The 20,581-nt window shown below is 35.7% G+C and overlaps 1 protein-coding gene across 1 annotated transcript in view; it reads left to right on the top strand.

The window, feature by feature from the left end:
• Nucleotides 1-15,275, top strand: part of LOC135221208 (membrane-bound transcription factor site-2 protease-like) — a 148,396-nt gene extending 133,121 nt beyond the window's left edge. The window contains exon 4 of the mRNA XM_064259028.1: nucleotides 13,350-15,275. Coding sequence (XP_064115098.1) covers nucleotides 13,350-13,806 — 457 coding nt within the window. The 3' untranslated portion in view covers nucleotides 13,807-15,275. The remainder of the gene's footprint in view (nucleotides 1-13,349) is intronic.
• Nucleotides 15,276-20,581: the final 5,306 nt, after the last annotated feature.

Genomic DNA, 20,581 nt, shown 5'->3' with positions numbered 1-20,581 from the left:
GAGCCTCCATAAAGTGCACTAGCAACCCCTCCGAGGACGGGGGGACCCCCTACCCCGAGCGTCTTCCAAATCACTGCCTTCGTGGACGCCCCTGACTCTGGAATAAAGAATAATGAGAATGATGAAAAAGCCTTCCCCTTCCCGGGAATCAAATTAACTCCCGAAGAAGAAGGGGCGACATTACAAAAATCAGCCTAGTGGCCTCCCGATACTTCCAGCGACAAATTAATGGAAGAAAAGGAAGGAGACACAGGAACAATGCTACTATGGGGTTTGACTACTGCAGGAGACAAAAATCAGGAAGAGGCGAAAAGCCTTCCCAAAAAGGAATAGTCAAAACCCTCCAATGCTCTCTTGATATAAAACTACTTCCTATGCTCTTTAGGCCATGCCTGGCATTCCATGCAAGGATTCATTGGAGTACAAAATTAGAACGGCACCTACTACACGTGATGTGGGGATCGGTTGCCGCCGAAGCCAAAAAACAAGAACACGGAAAACCTAGAATTCTGGGGCACACACGTTAACGAGGCTGAGAAGGAGCAGAAGTCATAATATCCGCCAAACACACAAACACACACACACACAGACTAAACACAAGCAAAACAGGCAATGAACTGGGTAAAGGCCAAGAGAGGTTAACCACGACTCTCGCCCAGGCAGGTAAAGAAAAGACTGACGCGGTGGAGTAGGTGAGTGGTCCTTGACCACTCTTTACCTGATCTATGCATGCGTTGCCAGATATCACAAGATTCCTTGCTTTCATCTTTTTTTTAACCGGATCCAGCTAGGCACTAGAAATGATCCTATTTTTAAGACTGAAGGTTTGTAACTATGAAAAATACAAATTGTCTTAGAAAATTTGTCAAATTTGGATACCTACATGCTGTTTAAGTATACAAGCATCCTATCCCCCCACAAGTTGGTGGGTAGTCAAGAAGAATTATGACTAGAACTAAAACATGGACACTTGGTGGAGAACAAACAGCCAAACCAGACAGGGTAGCCAAGCATTCTTTTTTGAATGTTTACCACACTTGTCTGGCACACAGATGTAAGGTATCATCAACAGTAGGTAAGTATCCAAATAATATGTTATTATTGGAATATATATTTTATATATAGATATATATGTGTGTGTATGATTTATATATAATATATATATACAGTAGTACCTCGACATACGAAAGGCTCAACTTACGAAAAACTCTAGATATGAAAGCAAATACGAAAAATTTTACAGCTCTACATACGAAAATTGCTCAAGTTACGAAAGGTTGTTGCTGTAAAGTCCCGAGATTCGCCCGGACCACCGAGAACAATTTTAAAACTCCAGCGCCGCCAACTGAGTAAACTCGCCACCATCTTCCTGCTCTCCCATTGGTTCCTGATGCTAGTCACCCCATAAGATCCTGCTCTCCTATTGGTCAGCATCTACCCCTTGTGCTTTAGGTATTGTATTGGTAAAAGGATGCTGTAAATTGAAAAACTTATTCATGCAATGCATTTAATAAAAAAAAAATACATTAGGTAAAGATAGAATAAAGAATAGAAATGAATGGTTATTATACTGTTTGGTAGTTTTAGTAGTTGAAGAGAGATAAAGAAAATTTATGGCTTACTGTGTACTAGGAAAAGTGATTGCTTGGCAATCGTTCGATGCTCGTAAGTGCTGGATGTAAACAGATGTTTGGAAGCTTTTTTTGTTAGTTTGTTTATCTCTCTTTATTTGAAATGAGTACATGGAATACATTTAATAAAAAAAATTGTGAATTAGATATCATAAAATATAAAATAAATCAAGACTGCTATCATCGAAGCCAAGAAATTCGTATTTTTTAGAATTATTTTTGTTTTAATATTACGTTACGTATGTTTCATTATAGCTGTCAGTAACTCGGTATCTCCATTAGGTAAAGATAGAATAAAGAATAGAAATGAATGGTTATTATACTGTTTGGTAGTTTCATTAGTTGAAGAAAGATACTAAAGAAAATTTATGGCTTACTGTATCCTAGGAAAAGTGATTGCTTGGCGTTCGTTCGGTACTCGTAAGAGCTGAATGTAAACAATCGATTGGAAGTTTTTTTTTTTTTGTGTAATATAGTTATTGAGTAATTAATAATTATTTGAAATGAGTACATACTGATTATTTATACATTTTATTGGCATATTCTAAGCTTTTAGCTTATAGCTTCTTAAGTTTAGATGTCAGAATCATAGACTAGGCTACAGTAGCAACGGCTAACATAGGCTAGGCTTATTGCTAAGGGACATATGCTAAAGTCCTAATATATGCAGTAAAAATGGGGTTGAACATTACATGCAGTTGAATATTACTCAAGTATGTACAGTATTTTGCCTTTTTGGAGTCATATTTCTTCCGTCGGATCGGAGTCATAACCCTAGAACATGTGTTGTAGGCCTGGAAAGGTAATTTACTGAGGTGTTTTTGGAGGGCTTGGAACGGATTACCCATTTTACATGTAAAATGTGGTCCATGATACGAAGGGCGCCTCGGAACGGATTAATTTCGTATCTCAAGGTACTACTGTATATATATATATATATATAGCATATATATAATATATATATATATTTCATATATATAATATGTATACAGACATAGAGAGAGAAGTATATATAAGAGAGGAGGTGATATAGATAGAGATAGAGATAGAGAGAGACAGGAGAATAAATATAATGGGAGATAGATATATATATATATAGATATATATATTCATATATATATATGTATATATATATATATATATAGTTATATATATATATATATATATATATATATATATATCGGATATACATATATATACATATATATGTGATATATATATATATATATATATATATATATATATATATATATATATAACACATATATATGTATATATAATATATATATATATATATATATATATGATATATCTATATATATTGATACATATGTATATATCTTATATATATCATATATATATATATATATATCAATATATTAGTATATTATATATATATACACTATATATACATATATATCAATATATCTATATATATATATATATACTATATATATTATACATATATCTACTATATATATATATATATATATAGTATCCATATATATATATCTATATATATTATAGATATATATATATATATATATATATATATATATATATAATATATATGTAATTTAAATTTATATATATATATATCTATATATATATATATAGTATATATATATATATATATATATATATACATACATACATACATACATAGACACAGTGGTCCCCTCATATTCACGGGGATGCGGTACCAGACCCCCCCCCCCCTCCCCCCCCTCGTGAATAGTTATAACCCGGTTAATAAAGTTGGAACCCCTATAAAAACACTGAAAACAGCCTATTTTGTTAGTTAAAACTCAAGAAAAACCCACTAAAAAATATTATACTTGGTTTTTGTAATGCACTGGAACCTTGACATACGATTGTCCTAATAGTATACGAATGTTTTGAAATACAACAGAAAATTTGCGAAAATATGTGCTTTGATATATACAACAAAATATTTGAGATATGATTTTGCGATGAGTGATAGTTGTATAGGCGACCGATAGATGGCGTTCGGTCTGTTTGTTTGTTGGTGCTGCATCGTTAACACGTCGTTGTGTAGTTCGTTGTATTTGTGCCTATTTTTTTTGTTATTTTGTCTATTTTATTATTAACCATGGGTCCCAAAGCTAAAGACAAAGCAGGTGATAAGAAAAAACCCAAGAAAATGATCTTGATGGAAGCAAAACATGAAATTTGATAAACGAGTATGGTCGAAATCCTTCTACAATATCCACGATCATCAAGCAGAAGGAAGCTATAAAGAAGCTGCAACCTTCCAAAGGCATCACCATTATTTCTAAACTACGAACTGATGTACATGATGAGATGGAACGGATACTTTTACTATGGATTAAGGAGAAGGAATTGGCTGGTGACTCTGTTTCGGAAGCGATCGTTTGCGAGAAGGCTAGCAGCATCTTCAAAGACCTTAAGCGAGATGCAGCCGAGACGGAGGGAGAATCATCTCAAGGTGGTGAGGAGTTCAAAGCCAGTCGTGGATGGTTTGACAATTTTAAGAAACGAACTGGCGTTCATTCTATCGTTCGTCATGGAGAAGCATGGAGTGCAGATGTTAAGGTGGCTGAAAATTTCATTAAGGTGTTTGAAAAATTCATTCGTGAAGAAGGATACTTACCACAACAAGTGTTTAATTGCGATGAAACAGGCTTGTTCTGGAAAAAGATGCCTAGACGTACGTATATCACGGCAGAAGAAAAGAGTCTACCTGGCCACAAGCCTCTGAAAGATAGGCTCACTCTTGCCCTTTGCGCTAACGCTAGTGGTGACTTCAAATTGAAACCATTGTTAGTGTATTACTCGGAAAACCCAAGGGCCTTCAAAGCTCACGAAGTGATGAAAGAAAAATTACAAGTTTTATGGCATGCAAATAGTAAAGCATGGGTGACCTGTCAGTTTTTTATTGAGTGGATGAACTTAGTTTTTGACCCTGCAGTGAAGAAATGCTTAACCGATAATGGTCTGCCACTTAAGTGTATCCTTCTGCTGGATATTGCTCCAGGTCACCCTCCTGGCCTTGAGGATGACCTTTTGGATGAATTTAAATTTATTAAAGTTGTCTATCTCCCAGCCAATACAACGTCTATCCTCCAGCCCATGGATCAGTAGGTGATCTCCAATTTTAAGAAACTTTTCACGAAGCATCTTTTCAAGCGCTGCTTCAAAGTCACCGATAATACTAACCTTACATTGAGGGAATTTTGGAAAGATCATTACAACATTGTGATCTGTCTTAGGCTTATAGACACTGCCTGGCAAGGTGTTACTAAAAGGACATTGAATTCAGCTTGGAGAAAACTATGGCCTGATGTGGTTTTAGAGCGAGACTTTGAGGGATTCGAACTTGTTGAGGAGGAGATCATATCCATCGGTCAATCCATGGGCCTGGAGGTAGACGTGGCAGATGTTAACGATCTCGTCGAGGAGCATGCTGAAGAACTCACGACGGAGGAGCTGAAGGAGTTACAGACGATTTCCCACTCGGAGGTAATGATGGAACTCAGCAGTGAGGAGGATGTCGAACCGATGGAGGAACTAACTTCACGTGAAATTCATGATATCCTTGGCAAGTGGCAGGAAGTGTCTGATTTTGTTGAAAAAAGACACCCAGAGAAATTGTCTACAGGGAGAGGGAGTGCCTTATTTTAATGGTACGTGTCTCACATTCTTTCGTAACATTTTAAAAAGGAGACAAAAACAGACCTCTCTTGAACGTTACTTTATGAAGGTCTAACGCAGTGAAAGTCAAGAAGAAAGTGAGGCCAAAAGGCCCAGACCTGAAAGTGATGAAAGTCAGGAAAGTGAGGCCAAAAAGGCCAGACGTGAAGGTGATGATGAGTAAGTGTTTACGTAATTAAAAAGATAAATAAATAAAAATTAGTTTAGCAATGTTATTTCATTTGTGTTTATTACGTAGTTATTAGTGTACATACGTAAATAAAAAGAGAACAAATCGTTCCCTGCCACCCCTCCCTACCTCCTCCTCCTGCTGGCCTCACGTCATCTTTCGTTGTGGTAAGTAAAATTCCTTTCTTTTTTTTATTGATTTTATTAACATTTATTATTATTTATCACAATACTATGTTATTTTATCATTATGTGTTATTACTCGTTTATTTGTGTATAAATTGTATATTATATGTAATTTAGCTGTGTTTTGGTGTGGTTTCATAGCGCTAGAACGGATTAATACATATTACATTATTTTAAATGGGAAAAAAATGCTTTGAGATACAACTGTTTTGATATATGATGATGGTAACAGAACAAATTAAATTCGTATGTCAAGGTTCCACTGTAGTTTTATCACATAAAGTGCATTTTATGATGAAGTAGATAAAAAAAACAGGAATTTGTGGATATTTCTCATAGAAAAATACTGCGAATATGCAAATTTTCCGCGAATAATGCAGGGAAACGTTCCTGAGAGAAATTCAGGAATGTGTGAGTCTGCAAATCCGGCAAACATGAATAGGGGGTCCCTCTGTATATATATGTGCGTGTGACATATATATATATTATATATATATATATATATATATATAGTATATATATATATATATATATATATATATATATATAATATATATATATATATATATATATATATATATATATATATGTTACCAAAGGGTAGTTTTTTTTAGTTGATAATTTCATCCTCTCATGGGTTCAAACCAGCGCCCAGCGGACAGAGGAGAAATCAGGACTTCAGTGACGTTATCGACTGGGCCAATAAGTGAGATGTAAGTTGATACCGATTCTGACCTTACAAATCACTGTCGAACTCAGGTATTTGTAATTAGAATTGGTATCCAATCCCCTATGCCATGTTAACAAAGTTGATGCAATAAAAATTTATATTATGGCTACGTGCAACAAAAATTTGACTTCATTACCATGGCAGAGGGGGTTGGATATCGATTCTAATTACAAATACCTGAGTTCGACAGTGATTTGTATGGTCGGAATCGCTGTCAACTTATACCTCACTTGTTGGCCGAGTCGATAAAATCACTGAAGTCGTGATTTCTCCTCTGTCTTCTGGGTGCTGGTTCAAACCCACAAGAGGGCAAAATTATTATCAGCTAAAAAATTCCCCTTCGGATAACATATATGAAAGTATATTAATTCCGAGGTAGAGCGAATTAGATACTAAAGGACATGTATATTTCGATGTATGTATATGAATCACGGCGATGTGATGAAAATTCGTAATATGACTACATGCTGCAAATGTTCGACTTTGTTAACATTGCATAGGGGGTTGGAGATCGATACTAAGTACAAATAGTACCTGAGTTTGACAGTGATTTGTAAGGTCGGAATCAGTATCAACTTATACCTCACTTGTTGGCCCAGTCGACAACGTCACTGAAGTCCGGATTTTCTCCTCTATCCGCTGGGTGCTGGTTTGAACCCACAAGAGGACAAAATTATTAACTAAAAAATTCCGCTTCATTAACATATATGAAAATATATTAATTCTGAGGTAGAGCAAATTGGGATATTAAAGGACATTTGTAGCTCGATATATGCATATGAATCACGGTGATGTGGTAAAAATTCATAATATGGCTATGTACAGTAAATGTTCAACTTTGTTAACATGGCAGAGGGCGTTAGATATTGATTCTAATTACAAATGCCTGAGTTTGACGGTGATTTGTAAAATCGGAATTGGTATCAACTTATACCTCACTTGTTGGCCCAGTCAATAACATCACTGAAGTCCTGATTTCTCTTCTGTCTGCTGGGCGCTGGTTCAAACCCACGAGAGGATGATATTATTATTAAAAAATTCCCCGTTGAATTTGGTTAATATATATATATTATATATATATATATATATATATATACTTATAATATATATATATATATATATATATATATATATACAGGCAGTCCCCGGGGTTACGACGGGGTTTTCCGTTCTTGAGGCGCGTCGTAAGAGAGAAATCGTTTCGTAAGCCGGAACGACACTTGGAAATATGCCTTAAACTAAGAAAAAGTTAGAGACCTTACCTGTGTGACATGCAAGTAGATTGCATGATGTGTAGTGTGGTTATTCCAATGGCAAAGGATGGTTCTTGAAGGTAAATTCTTTATTAAACTCTTGTGACACTAAAAAGCACAATGTACTACACTTAATCCTTAGGGTATACACTTAAACACTATACACTATAATTATCGCATTGCCACACTTTGTAGTAAGTACGTATGGTTATTTTGGTTTAGATCCTCCGGGAGTACACTAAAATCCCAGTCTGGTAGCTCTGGAACGGTACAAAAGTATAACGACCAATTAGTACAAAACTACCTACACAAAGTCCTGAATACAATATGTAAATTATAGATATCAGAGTAACAAAGAGTTAATGTATGTTAATTAATTCCTTACTTTTAGTTTATAATTCCTTACTTTGAGTTATATCAAGAGTAAAAAAGTTAATGTATGTTAATTTAATTCCTTACCTTTAGTTTTAAAATTTTGCATTCTCATAACCCTGGATGGACAAAGTCTTATGTGGCCCATAGCCTACATTCATTCAGGGGTTCTGGAATGTACAAAAAAAAAATAATTAGTATGTCAGTAAGTACTCTATGCATAGTAAGTTACATACAGTAATATGCACCATACAGTGGTTTAATATCACATATATAACATGTATAAAACTTAGTTAATGTATGTTAATTAATTCCTTACCTTTAGTTTAAAGTTGTCGTGCTATGTAACCCTGGATGCACAAAGTCTTATGTGGCCCCATAGCCTACATCATTCAGGGGGTTCTGGAATGTACAAAAAATAATTTTGTCAGTTAAGTTAAACTCTATGCATAGTAAGTTACATACAGTAATATGCACCATAACAGTGGTTTAATATCAACTGGTATGCATTATTGTAAATGATTGGTCTACACCCCCTGTTCAGCAGGGAGTGTACAGTACCAATTCCATGAGGGACCTTTGATCACTTATCCCATGTGAGAGATCTTGGTCACTTTTTTTTTAGTATATAAAACTTACTTAATGTATGTTAATTACTACTATGTATAATTCCTTACCTAGTTATGTAGTAACCCTGGACAAAGTTTATGTGGCCCCATAGCCTGCATCATGGAGGGGTCCTGGTTTTCTGGAATGTACCAAAAAGTATCAAAGTTAAGTCATGTTATGTATGTTTAGTAAGTTAACATACAGTAACCATACGTACAGTGGTTTATAACATGTACATATGTACATAATCAAACTTGGGTTGGAAATTCCCTGTCAAAAAAAAGTTATGTACGTATGTAATATGTACTACTGTATGTAAAAACAAAAACCTTACTGTTCATACTTTGTTACACTACATGTTACATGTGATACATATACTTTCCTGAAGGGTTTTTTTCCATCCAAAAATGGTGCTTCTACTTGTAGTAGTTATCCCTTGATGACACTTGTAGTAACAACCTGGAGTTGTGTGAAAAATGTTGGTTCTGGAAGGAAAAAGTAACAAAATTAGTGTACAAAATATACACTACAGAAGTTGTGAATGCATATGTTAATTACTGTAGATATATCAAGAGTACTAAAAGAGTTTAATGTATGTTAATTAATTCCTTACCTTTAGTTTATATTTTGTATTCATCGTAACCCTGGATGGACAAAGTCTTATGTGGCCCCATAGCCTACATCATTCAGGGGGTTCTGGAATGTACAAAAAATAATTAGTATGTTTAGTAAGTACTCTATGCATAGTAAGTTACATACAGTAATATGCACCATACAGTGGTTTAATATCACATATAACATAGTATAAAACTTAATTTAGAAATTCCTTACATAACTTACCAACTTTAGTGAGTCTCAAAGCTGTTACCTAGGTTGTGGGAGATGGAGGTGGAGGTGTAGAGCATTCATGATAAGGATGCATTCCAAACCTAACTTCAGTGTGCTTTATCACAGATAACAGGCTAGGATGATGGGCAGTCTGGAATGAAGAATTAATATTAAAGGACAGTATGTAACCACTTAGGTTGTAACAAAATTTTATTGTACGTATGCAAACATTAAACACAACTGAGAATTCCTTACCTCCAGCAAAATGAAGACATGTAGGCTATGTAGAGGTCTGGTTTATGTAAGTCACAGGTGCATGCCAGTCTGGAATGATAATGTAATAGTACATATGATTATAGTATGTATGTTACATACATAACATGGTTATTACATATGTAAGTATTAAAACATTAATAAAAAACAAAAAAAAAAAATGTCCTTACCAAATTCTAGTGGTTGGGCTTTGCTACTGGGATGGTCATATGGGTACATGAGAGTGGGGTGGCTGGGCTATGGAGTGGGATGGGCAGGTGCTTGGGAGTCTGGAATGATAAAAAATATATAAAATGATAGTTACTACTACTGTAACTACTGCACATGTTATTACTGTTTTGACATATGTATGTGTAATACGTATGTTCAATATAAAAAAATGAAGAATTCTTTTACCTGAAGGAATGGGAGAGGTGATACTACTCGTATCAACTGATTTGGGCTCTGGGAGGTGATACTTGTATCAACTGATGAGGGAACATCTACATCTGGAAAGAATGATAGGGTACATAAATATATTATAAGGTGGATGTAATTGTAGCATATGTACACTTTTAATAAAATTTCTATTAGCAATTTATAAAACATTTTATACAAATTTGTTAAGGATTCCTTACCTGATGTATAGGGCGAGCATCAAAACCATGGAAAGGCTCAGGGTCATCTGGGTCACTGTCACTATCAAAGGGGTCTGAAATGGAAAAAAAAAAACAAAAAAAAAAAAATAATAAGGTTATGCAACATCAAACACATTGTACCACTATGTAAGTTAGTGTACGTATGTATGTAGGGTGTAAACAATTTCCAACATGAAAATGAGAAAAATGAAATTGCTTACCTGATTGTACACTGAGGTGGGCGGGCTGATACAGAGGGTCCAGGTACAGGGGATCTGGAACTGTCACAGGATAGTACAGGGAGATCTGGAACTGTCACAGGTAGTACAGGGAGAATCTGGAACTGTCACAGGTAGTACAGGGGGATCTGGAACTGTCACCACATTCTGCAATAAAATTACAAATGATGAAAATTAATGAAGTTACAATTTACTCTTACATTTAGTTGTTACATTAAAAAAATTAACACATTTTAATATGTACACTATGTAAAAAACACATAAATTAGTAAAACAGTTCAGAATTCCTTACCAGACTAGGAGTGGGAGGTGGTGGTACTGGAGACTTGTGAAAGAAAGTGTCAAGCCTGGACTGCACACTTCTCTTCGTCTGCTTCTCCTTCAGGGTCTCCTTGTAGAAAGTCACCAAATCCATGATTCCTCTCTTGATTTTGTCAAACCTAGAAACGTTAGGGTCTTCTGCCTCAAAAGAAGCCAAGGCTGGCTCTCCAGATGAGTAAAACCCTCTGACAAGCCTTTCACAGTTAATGACCTGGGTTTTGGCTCTGGTGCCGCCTCCTCTTCCTCAATCATTTGTTGTTCAAGTTCTAGTAAGTCCTCTGCAGACAATTCCTCTCCATGGGAAGCCAGCAGCTCTGTTACATCATCAGGTTCAAGATCTAGTTGCAGCCTCTTGCTTAGCCCTACGATCTTCCTCGTCACAGTCTCGACGTCTTCTGCCTGGTCAAAGCCTTCAAAACTGTGCACAAACTGTGGACACAGTTCCTCCAGGCCCCATTTAAAGTGGTCATCTCACCTCGTCCCAAGCACTTGCAATGTTCTTCACTGCATCTGCAATGTGTAGCCCTTCCAGAATTGCTTCAGTGTCAACTCCTTGTTAGCTTCTATGGCCCTCAAAGCAAACGTATGGTCCTTCTAAGGTAGTAAGCCTTGAAATTTGCTATTACTCCCTGGTCCATTGGCTGTATCAGCGATGTGGTATTGGGTGGGAGGTACACCACCTTCACATTAGGATGCATGTCGCTCAAATTTGAAGGGTGACCAGGGGCATTGTCCAGGACTAAGAGGGCCTTAAAAGGCAGACCCTTCGAAGTTCAAATACCGCTCCACTGCTGGCACGAAATGTCATTGAACCATCTTCGAAGACCATTAAGGTAACCCACGCCTTCTTGTTAGATTTCCAAATCACAGGGAGTTGACTCTTGAAAATGCCCTTGAAAGCCCTGGGATTCTCGGCCAAATACACCAGCAAGGGCTTCAGTTTCAAATCACCACTTGCATTGGCCCCAAACAGCAAAGTCAGTCGCTCCTTTCCAGCTTTATGGCCAGGTGCTGACTTCTCCTCCTTGGAAAGGTACGTTCGATTTGGCATTCTTTTCCAAATAATCCAGTCTCATCCACATTAAAGACTTGGTCAGCCGTGTAACCACCATCCTTAATTATCTCAGCCAAACCACCTGGAAAACTTTCTGCTGCTTCGCTATCAGCACTAGCAGCTTCACCTTGCAGCTTCACATTATGCAAATTTGCACGAGCCTTAAAAACGGTTAAACCAACCTCTACTCGCGGAAAATTCACCACCAGCACTGCCTGTTCGCCAAACTTTTTCACTACTGCCTCATGCAGCGCTCTAGCCTTCTCCTGGATCACACTTAAGCTCACCGGAACACGTCGCTGGTTCTGGTCCTCCAGCCAGATCATGAGCGATTTCTCCATTTCAACAATGCTCTGGCTACGTTGCTTCTCGTTTATCACCGTTGACTTTCATCGGTGCAGCATCCTTAACGTGCTTCAGAATACGTTCCTTATCCTTCACAATGGTTACCACCGTGGTCCTGCTCAAGCCTAAAGAACGGCCTATTTCGGTGTTAGTTTCTCCCTTCTCCGAACGCTTTATCACGTTCATAACCTCAAAATTTTTGTTGTAATGTAACCAAAAACATATTTTTATTATGTACTGTGCTAAACTATAAAGGATTTTTATCATAGCATGCGTTTTTAAAAGCGTCGTTAACTCGGAGCGTCGGAAGCGTCAGCGTCGTAACCTCGGAACAAGCGTCGTAACCCAGGACGGAATTTCCATTGAATATTTAAGAAAAGCGTCGTAACCTCGGAACGTCGTAAGCCGGTAACCGTCGTAAGAACCCGGGGACCGCCTGTATAGTATATATATATATATATATATATATATATATATATATATATATATATATATATATATATATATATATATATATATATTTACACATATGTCTCTGAGATTTGGTTTTTATTCATCAGAATGAACCACCTTCATTCCCTGTACTGTCACAATTAGATCCTGTTTTTCCTGACTTCACAATATGTTAAGAAGCTGATCTGTCACTTCCTTGTATGTTGAGCTCCTCTTTTCCCTTCCACCTTCTTTATCTTTGTAAGCTATACGTATAAGGTGCTGAAATAAAATTACCTCCAATTTGCTTCCTGTAATGAAATTAATTTTTTGTTTTTTTGCTACATGAATGTCTATTTTATATTCATATCCTAATGCTTGAGCTTTTTGGAAAAGAAATTCTTTAACCAGTAAATTGCCATCTTGATTTTAATAGTTGTAAGAGGTCTTCCAATGCTTGATGTCAATCAATATTTACTTTACTGAAATTATGAGTAAAATAATGAAATATTTGTTTTTTGTGCTATTCTTTTATAAAACTTTCAGTGAGTAAAATAAATGAGATATTTGTCTTTTGTGCTATTTTGTATTGCAGCTCAAAATCGTGTATGAGCTCCGCTTCTTGTCCTCGTGAGACTCACTGCCTGGCTCCCTCCTTGAAAAATGCAACCAGGTTGATCAGAATCAAACGTCAAGGATGGAACAGTCAGCGTAAAGAGGATGTTATATATCTTGGCCCTCCAGCATACCTTTACCACACAGTTTCTCTTACAGGCTACATTCCAAAGTTTTCCTTACTGCCTGTCAACTGGCCTTCAGCCATTGAGATCTTCTGTGATTATATGGTCAAGTTTTCAGGTGCCCTTGCTATTCTCAACATGGTCCCGGTTATGTACTTAGATGGTTACTGGATATTTGGTGCTGTCATTGACTTACTCCTTTCATCACATTGTGACAAAGTTTCAAGAAAAGTCATTCACATAATCTTTACAATTTTTGGAAGTATCTTGTTGCTTCTGAATATGATTTTAGGTATTCAGAATTTGTTATGAGATTATGTGAGATTATTGTAATCAAAGTAACAGGTATGGAGATATATAGAGATAAATATGAAAGTGGTTGCCAAGATTTTGTCCATATAAGTTGTAACATTGATAGTATTTTTTACACAATGTCTATTTTGTCTATATAGGCACTGTTATCTGTGATTTAAATATTTAATAATAGCTTCAAAGTATACTTTTCAGTAAAACTTCACTACGTGTTTAAAAATGAACTTTCAAAAAGGTATATTAACAGAAAGGTGACTTTCAGGTAGTACTGTACATTCATGATTTCAAATTAAGAAATTGGAATGGTCATAAAGTAGATAATACCAAAGTTATAGATCACTTATGATCAAGTGAATCATATGGATAAATTACTTTAATTGCTTGTGATAAACATAACAAGTTTCAGTGTATGTATATACTGAACTCAGAAGATGGGAGAGGGAAATATCATATTCCGCAATGACTTACTATGACTGTTTCGTTTTGCTGATTAAAACATTTTTATTTTTATGTGGTATCTGTATATATAATACATGACAATTTTGAATGATATCTATATACAAATAGTCCCCAGTTTTCAGGAGAGGTTCCATTCTTGGCAGGGTGCCAATAAGCAAAAACCACCATTAACCCTTAGTGGACAGGTAAGAAGTCAATATGCAGCTCCTCAGTGGACAGGTAAAAAGTCAATATGCAGCTCCTCAGGCCAGGTAAACTTTGAGGTTGGCCAATTTAAAAAAAAAAAAAAAAAAAAAAAAAAAAAAACAAAAAAAAAAAAAACAAAAAAAAAAACAATGGAAAAAGGAAGATATGCAAATGCACATGGTAAAAGAATATTTTTTTCCCCCTACCTTCCATGAGAAGTTGAAAATGGCTATTTACAACCCCTTGTGGAACCTCTTTTATACCAATTTATGTTTTTTCTTATAAATTATTTTATTTTCTAAAATCATAATTACAGCTCACACAATAGCAAAACAGAAAAGAAATAAAATCAATAACAAATTTTTAGCATATTTGTTGAAAAATATTTACGTAAATTTATAGAGAACGAAGATTGAGTAACTTTCTTGTATATGTACATGTTTTTTTCTAGTATTTCTTTGCACTTTTCTTTGCTAAATTACTTTTACAATTGACAGACTGTCGTAAAAGACAAGAACTAAAACCAACAGCAGTCCTTTGGTATATTTATGAGCAAATTTATAAAAAGTCAAGATCAGTGTAAAAGTTGCCATGGGCTGTAGAAGTATTGGCACCTCTTTCCTGCCCGATTATTTCCAAATCAATGGAGCTTAATATTGCTTCTCTACAGGATCAGTCTGTCCACCACCCCAAACCTGTTATTGCAACTCCTTAGAAGATGTCTGTCCATTAAGGGTTAATTGAAACTTGGCGAATCGTGGCGCCATAAATTGCCAAATTATGGTGGTAGACAGGTGCAGTAAAACTGGATTGCCATGAACAGAGTCTGCTAATATAATAATATATATATACTATATATATATATATATATATATATATATATATATATATATATATATTATATATATATATATATAATATATATACATATATATATACAGTGGCCCCCCGTAATTCGCGGGGGATGCATACCAGACGACGACAACCCCCCTCCCCGTGAATAGTTTGGAACCCCTATAAAAGTGCTAAAAACACCCTATTTTGTTAGTTAAAACTCAAGAAAACCACAAAAAATTTTCATACTTGGTTTTTTAATAGTTTTATCACAAAAAGTGCATATTATGATCATTGATTGAAAAAAACCAAAAAAAAACCAGGAATTTGTGGAATATTTTTCATAGAAAAATACCGCGAATGTGCGAATTTTCCCCGAATAATCGGGAAAACTTACCGAGGAGAAATCCGCGAAGTGTGAGTGGGACGGGAATCCAGAGAACACGAATACGGGGGGCCCACTGTATAATTTTATATATATATTTATTATATATATATATATATAAATATATATATATATATATATATATATATATATATATATATATATATATTATATATATATTATATATCATATATATCAAACTACAATGTCCTTTAATATCTAATTCGCTCTACCTCGAATTTTAATATATTATCATATACGCTTAACCAAGGGGGAATTTTTTAAGTGATATAGAATTGGCGATCGACAGGCGCGAACCAGCGACCTCCCAATTCCAGGACTGGCAGTGAAGCCTTAAACCACCCAGTCCTGGAATTGGGAGGTCGCTGGTTAGTGCCTGTCGATCGCCAATTCTATTATCACTTAAAAAATTCCCCCTCGGTTAAGCATATATGAAAATATATTAATTCCGAGGTAGAGCGAATTAGATATTAAAGGACATTTGTAGTTCGATATATGTATATGAATCACGGTAATGTGATAGACATATATATATGTATATATATACACACACACAGTGGTACCTCGACATATGAAAGGCTCAACTTATGAAAAACTTGAGATACGAAAGCAAATGCGAAAAATTTTACAGCTCTACATACGAAAAGTTTTCAAGATACGAAAGGTTGTTGCTGTAAAGTCCCGAGATTCGCCCGGACCACCAAGAATAATTCTAAAACTCCCGCGCCGCCAACTGAGTAAACTCGCCACTATCCTCCCGCTCTCCCAAAGGTTCCTGATGCTAGTCATTCATAAGGTCCTGCTCTCCTATTGGTCAGCATCTACCCCTTGTGCTTTAAGTATTCTATTGGTAAAAGGATGCTGTAAAGTGAAAAACTTATTCATGCAATACATTTAATAAAAAAACATTAGGTGGTAAAGATAATAAAGAATAGAAATGATGGTTATTATACTGTTTGGTAGTTTCAGTAGTTGAAGAGAGATAATGAAAAATTTATAGCTTACTGTGTAAAGTGATTGCTTGGCGATCGTTTGATACTCGTAAGTGCTGGATGTAAACAGAAGTTTGGAAGCTTTTTTTTTTTTGTTTATTATAGTTAATGGTTACTTAATAATTATTTGTAATAAGTACATGTAATACATTTAATAAAAAAAATTGTGAATTAGATATCATAAAATATAAAATAAATCAGACTGCCAACAAATATTAGGTATTTTTTAGAATTCTTCTTCTGTTTTAATATTACGTTACGTATACGTATGTTTCATTATAGCTGTCAGTAACTCGGTATCTCCATTAGGTAAAGATAGAATAAAGAATAGAAATGAATGGTTATCATACTGTTTGGTAGTTTCATTAGTTGAAGAGAGATACTAATGAAAATTTATGGCTTACTGTGTGCTAGGAAAAATGATTGCTTGGCGGCGTTCGTTCGGTACTCGTAAGACAGGTAAGAGCTGAATGTAAACAATCGATTGGAAGGTTTTTTTGTTTGTTTGTTTTTGTATTATAGTTCATGATTAATTAATAATTATTTGAAATGAGTTCATACTGATTATTTATACATATTATTGGCATATTCTAAGCTTTTAGCTCTTAGGTTTAGATGTCAGAATCATAGACTAGGCTACAGTAGCAACCGCTAACATAGGCTAGGCTTATTGCTAAGGGACATATGCTAAAGTCCTAATATATGCAGTAAAAATGGGGTTGAACATTACATGCAGTTGAATATTACTCAAGTATGTACAGTATTTTGCCTTTTTGGAGTCTTATTTCTTCCGTCGGATCGGCGTCATAACCCTAGAACATGTGTTTTAGGCCTGGAAATGTAATTTACTGGGGTGTTTTTGGAGGGCTTGGAATGGATTAGCCATTTTACATATAAAATGTGGTCCAAGATACGAAAACCTCATGATACGAAGGGCGCCTCGGAACGGATTAATTTCGTATCTCGAGGTACTACTGTAAATATATATACAGTGGTCCCCCCGTATTCGTGGGGGATGCCTACCAGACCCCCCCGTGAATAATTAGAACCTGCGAATGTTTGGAACCCCTTTAAAAATGCTAAAAATAGCCTATTTTGTTAGTTGAAACTCGAGAAAACTCCACAAAAAATGTTCATACTTGGTTTTTTTAATAGTTTTATCACAAAAAGTGCATTTTATGATGAAATTGATAAAAAAAACCAGGAATTTGTGGATATTTCTCATAGAAAAGTCTAAGGGTATTTCAGGGTGAGAGGCGACATCAACTTTTAGCCTCTTGCGGTAGTGTAGTAGGTAAAAGCTTCACTGACGTTCCTGGATTTGGAAGGATCCTGGGTTCGCGCCTCGATCCAGGCAAATCTATTATCGAGAAAAAATTCCCCTTCGGCTAAGCATATATGAAAATATATTAATTCCGAGGTAGAGCGAATTAGATATTAAAGGACATTGTAGCTCGATATATGTATATGAATCACGGAAAAGTGATATGACTTATATACAGTGTATATTCGTACTATATATATACGTATATATATTTTTTTATTTATTTATATATTTATTTATATGCATGTATATATGTAGTATATATATGTGTATCTATACCATAGTCTTTCCCATATCCTGATTGATATTTCCAAGGCCTTGCCAGATAATGGAGATTTTTAGAAGTGGTGAAAAAACTGTGTGTAAAACGTCAATTTTTTGGGAACACTTCTGCCTCCCTTTGTGAGTTGAGTATGAAAGTCATCAACATCAGAGCCATGGAAGTTGATCATGCCCTCTTTGCCTTTCAAGATACAGTTTCTCGTGTGTTCCAGGGTCTCTAAGTTGCCACCCTTCCAAGCATTTGCAAAGCTATAGATGGCAGATTTCAGTGAATACCTGCAAAGATTCTTCAGAGTACATTCCCCTCATGTATCCAAGCCTTGCTCATTATCCTCATTCATGAATACCATCATCTCCTCCAGGAACTTCCTTCAGTATAGCTGTTTCACTGCAACAAAAACTTATTGGTCCATTGGTTGAATGAGTGCAGTTGTAATTAAAGGGAAAAACATGACCTTGATATGACCGTCACTAGCCAACTGTGTTGCATTAGGATGCACAGCTACTTTGTCCACAAGAGGAAAAGCCTTCATCTGATGTATAGCAATTCAAAGGTCCTGTGTCTGACAACAAACAACCTCCTTACAAAAGTGGTTATAGAAGCAATCAGAAATGTTCTTGGAGATGAACCAAGCCTACACTGTATGATACCAATTCACAAAATTATCCATCAGCTCCTGCAGGGTACCGTGATTGGTTTGTAGTGATGCCCTCCAGAAGTATTTGCACATAACAAAGCAGACTTGCATTGCTTCAAAAGGTTTTGATCAGGTAAATTCTTTTCCTTTTCATTTGCCAAAGTGTTAGTTAGCAGGGAGTAATACAGTAGACCAGTTCCATCATTGTTGTAGATTTAACTTAAAGCAAGGCCTTTCTTTTTCATAAAATCTTTCAATTTCTGCCAAAATTTTTCTATTCCCTTCCTTGGCAGCATCCATACTTCACCATAACTCTTCTTGTAGGAAAGCCCGAGTCAAATATTGAACAAAGTGACATGTCAAATGAGTGGTGCTTTTAAGCTAACAGCAGTTGTTGCAGCTCTCAAGAAGTCAAACGCTCTCCTAACACTCCCAACCTTCTCTGCTTGGTCTCCCCACCTTTACTCCATGACCCCAAAACTCTCTTTATGATCTACCACCCCACAATAACCCTTTCTCAGTCTTATGCCTGTTAGCAGAATTCCAACTCTTCTTTCCTCTCACACAGTGTTACCAACCATTGAGCATAGCTTTTTCATTCTATTGAGTTTTTATACATACGTACATGCATACATCCTGCTTTTTCAAGAGGAAAGGAATAGTGAAAGTGCAAAAGACACAGTAACCATTTAACCTGGCAAAAGAAAAGGAACAGAAAGGTGCACAATGTAAAACTGGATCTTGGACCTGAAATAGGTCACAGCAACTTCTGTGTATGTAATCATCAGTGCAACATACATTGTGAATTAGTACATTAAATTTATGTATATGTGTATATATATATATATATATATATATATATATATATATATATTATTATATATATATATATATATATATATATATACAGTGGTACCTCGAGATACAAAAAGGCTCAACTTACGAAAAACTCGAGATACGAAAGCCAATACGAAAGATTTAACGGCTCTACATACGAAAACAAAAGTTTTCCAAGATATGAAAGGTTTCTGAAAGTCCGAGATTCACCCGGATAAACAATTTTGAAAATCGCGCCGCCATCTTAGTATACTAGTAGACTCACCACCATCCTCCTTCTCTCCCATTGGTTCCTGATGCTAGTCGCGGCCATGAAATCCTTCTCTCCTATTGGCCAGCGTCCCTCCCATCATGCATATCTATGTACACGTGGTGACGTGGCTCGGCCACTTGGTACCAGCATAGTTATAGTACGCATGCGGTATTCGTTTCGGGATCGTCAATGTGTACGTAATACTAATATTTAAAAAAAAAAAGTGACCAAGATCTCTCACATGGGATCAAGTGATCAAGGTCTCTGATCTCATGGGATAACTGGAAACTTTGCAAGGTTGGTAGAATCTCCACTCCCTGCTGAACAGAGGGTGTAGACCAATCATTTACAACATGCATACCATTATGTAGTGTACGTATAATCAAGGCAATTCAGTTTAATGTTGAAGCTAGGAAGCTGAACATTCAGTACCCAAATCAGTTGCAGAGAGCATTTGGTTGAACAGTGGGTTTTGATGGACTCCAGGGAGGGCAACAGAGTCATGAGGTGCAACAAAAGAAGTTGAAATTCTGTAAAAAAAAAACAAAAAAAAAAAAATAATAA

The sequence above is a fragment of the Macrobrachium nipponense genome, chromosome 2 (genome assembly GCF_015104395.2).
Source record: "Macrobrachium nipponense isolate FS-2020 chromosome 2, ASM1510439v2, whole genome shotgun sequence".
NCBI lineage: Eukaryota > Metazoa > Arthropoda > Malacostraca > Decapoda > Palaemonidae > Macrobrachium > Macrobrachium nipponense.
This window is presented reverse-complemented; position numbering and strand designations above follow the sequence as displayed.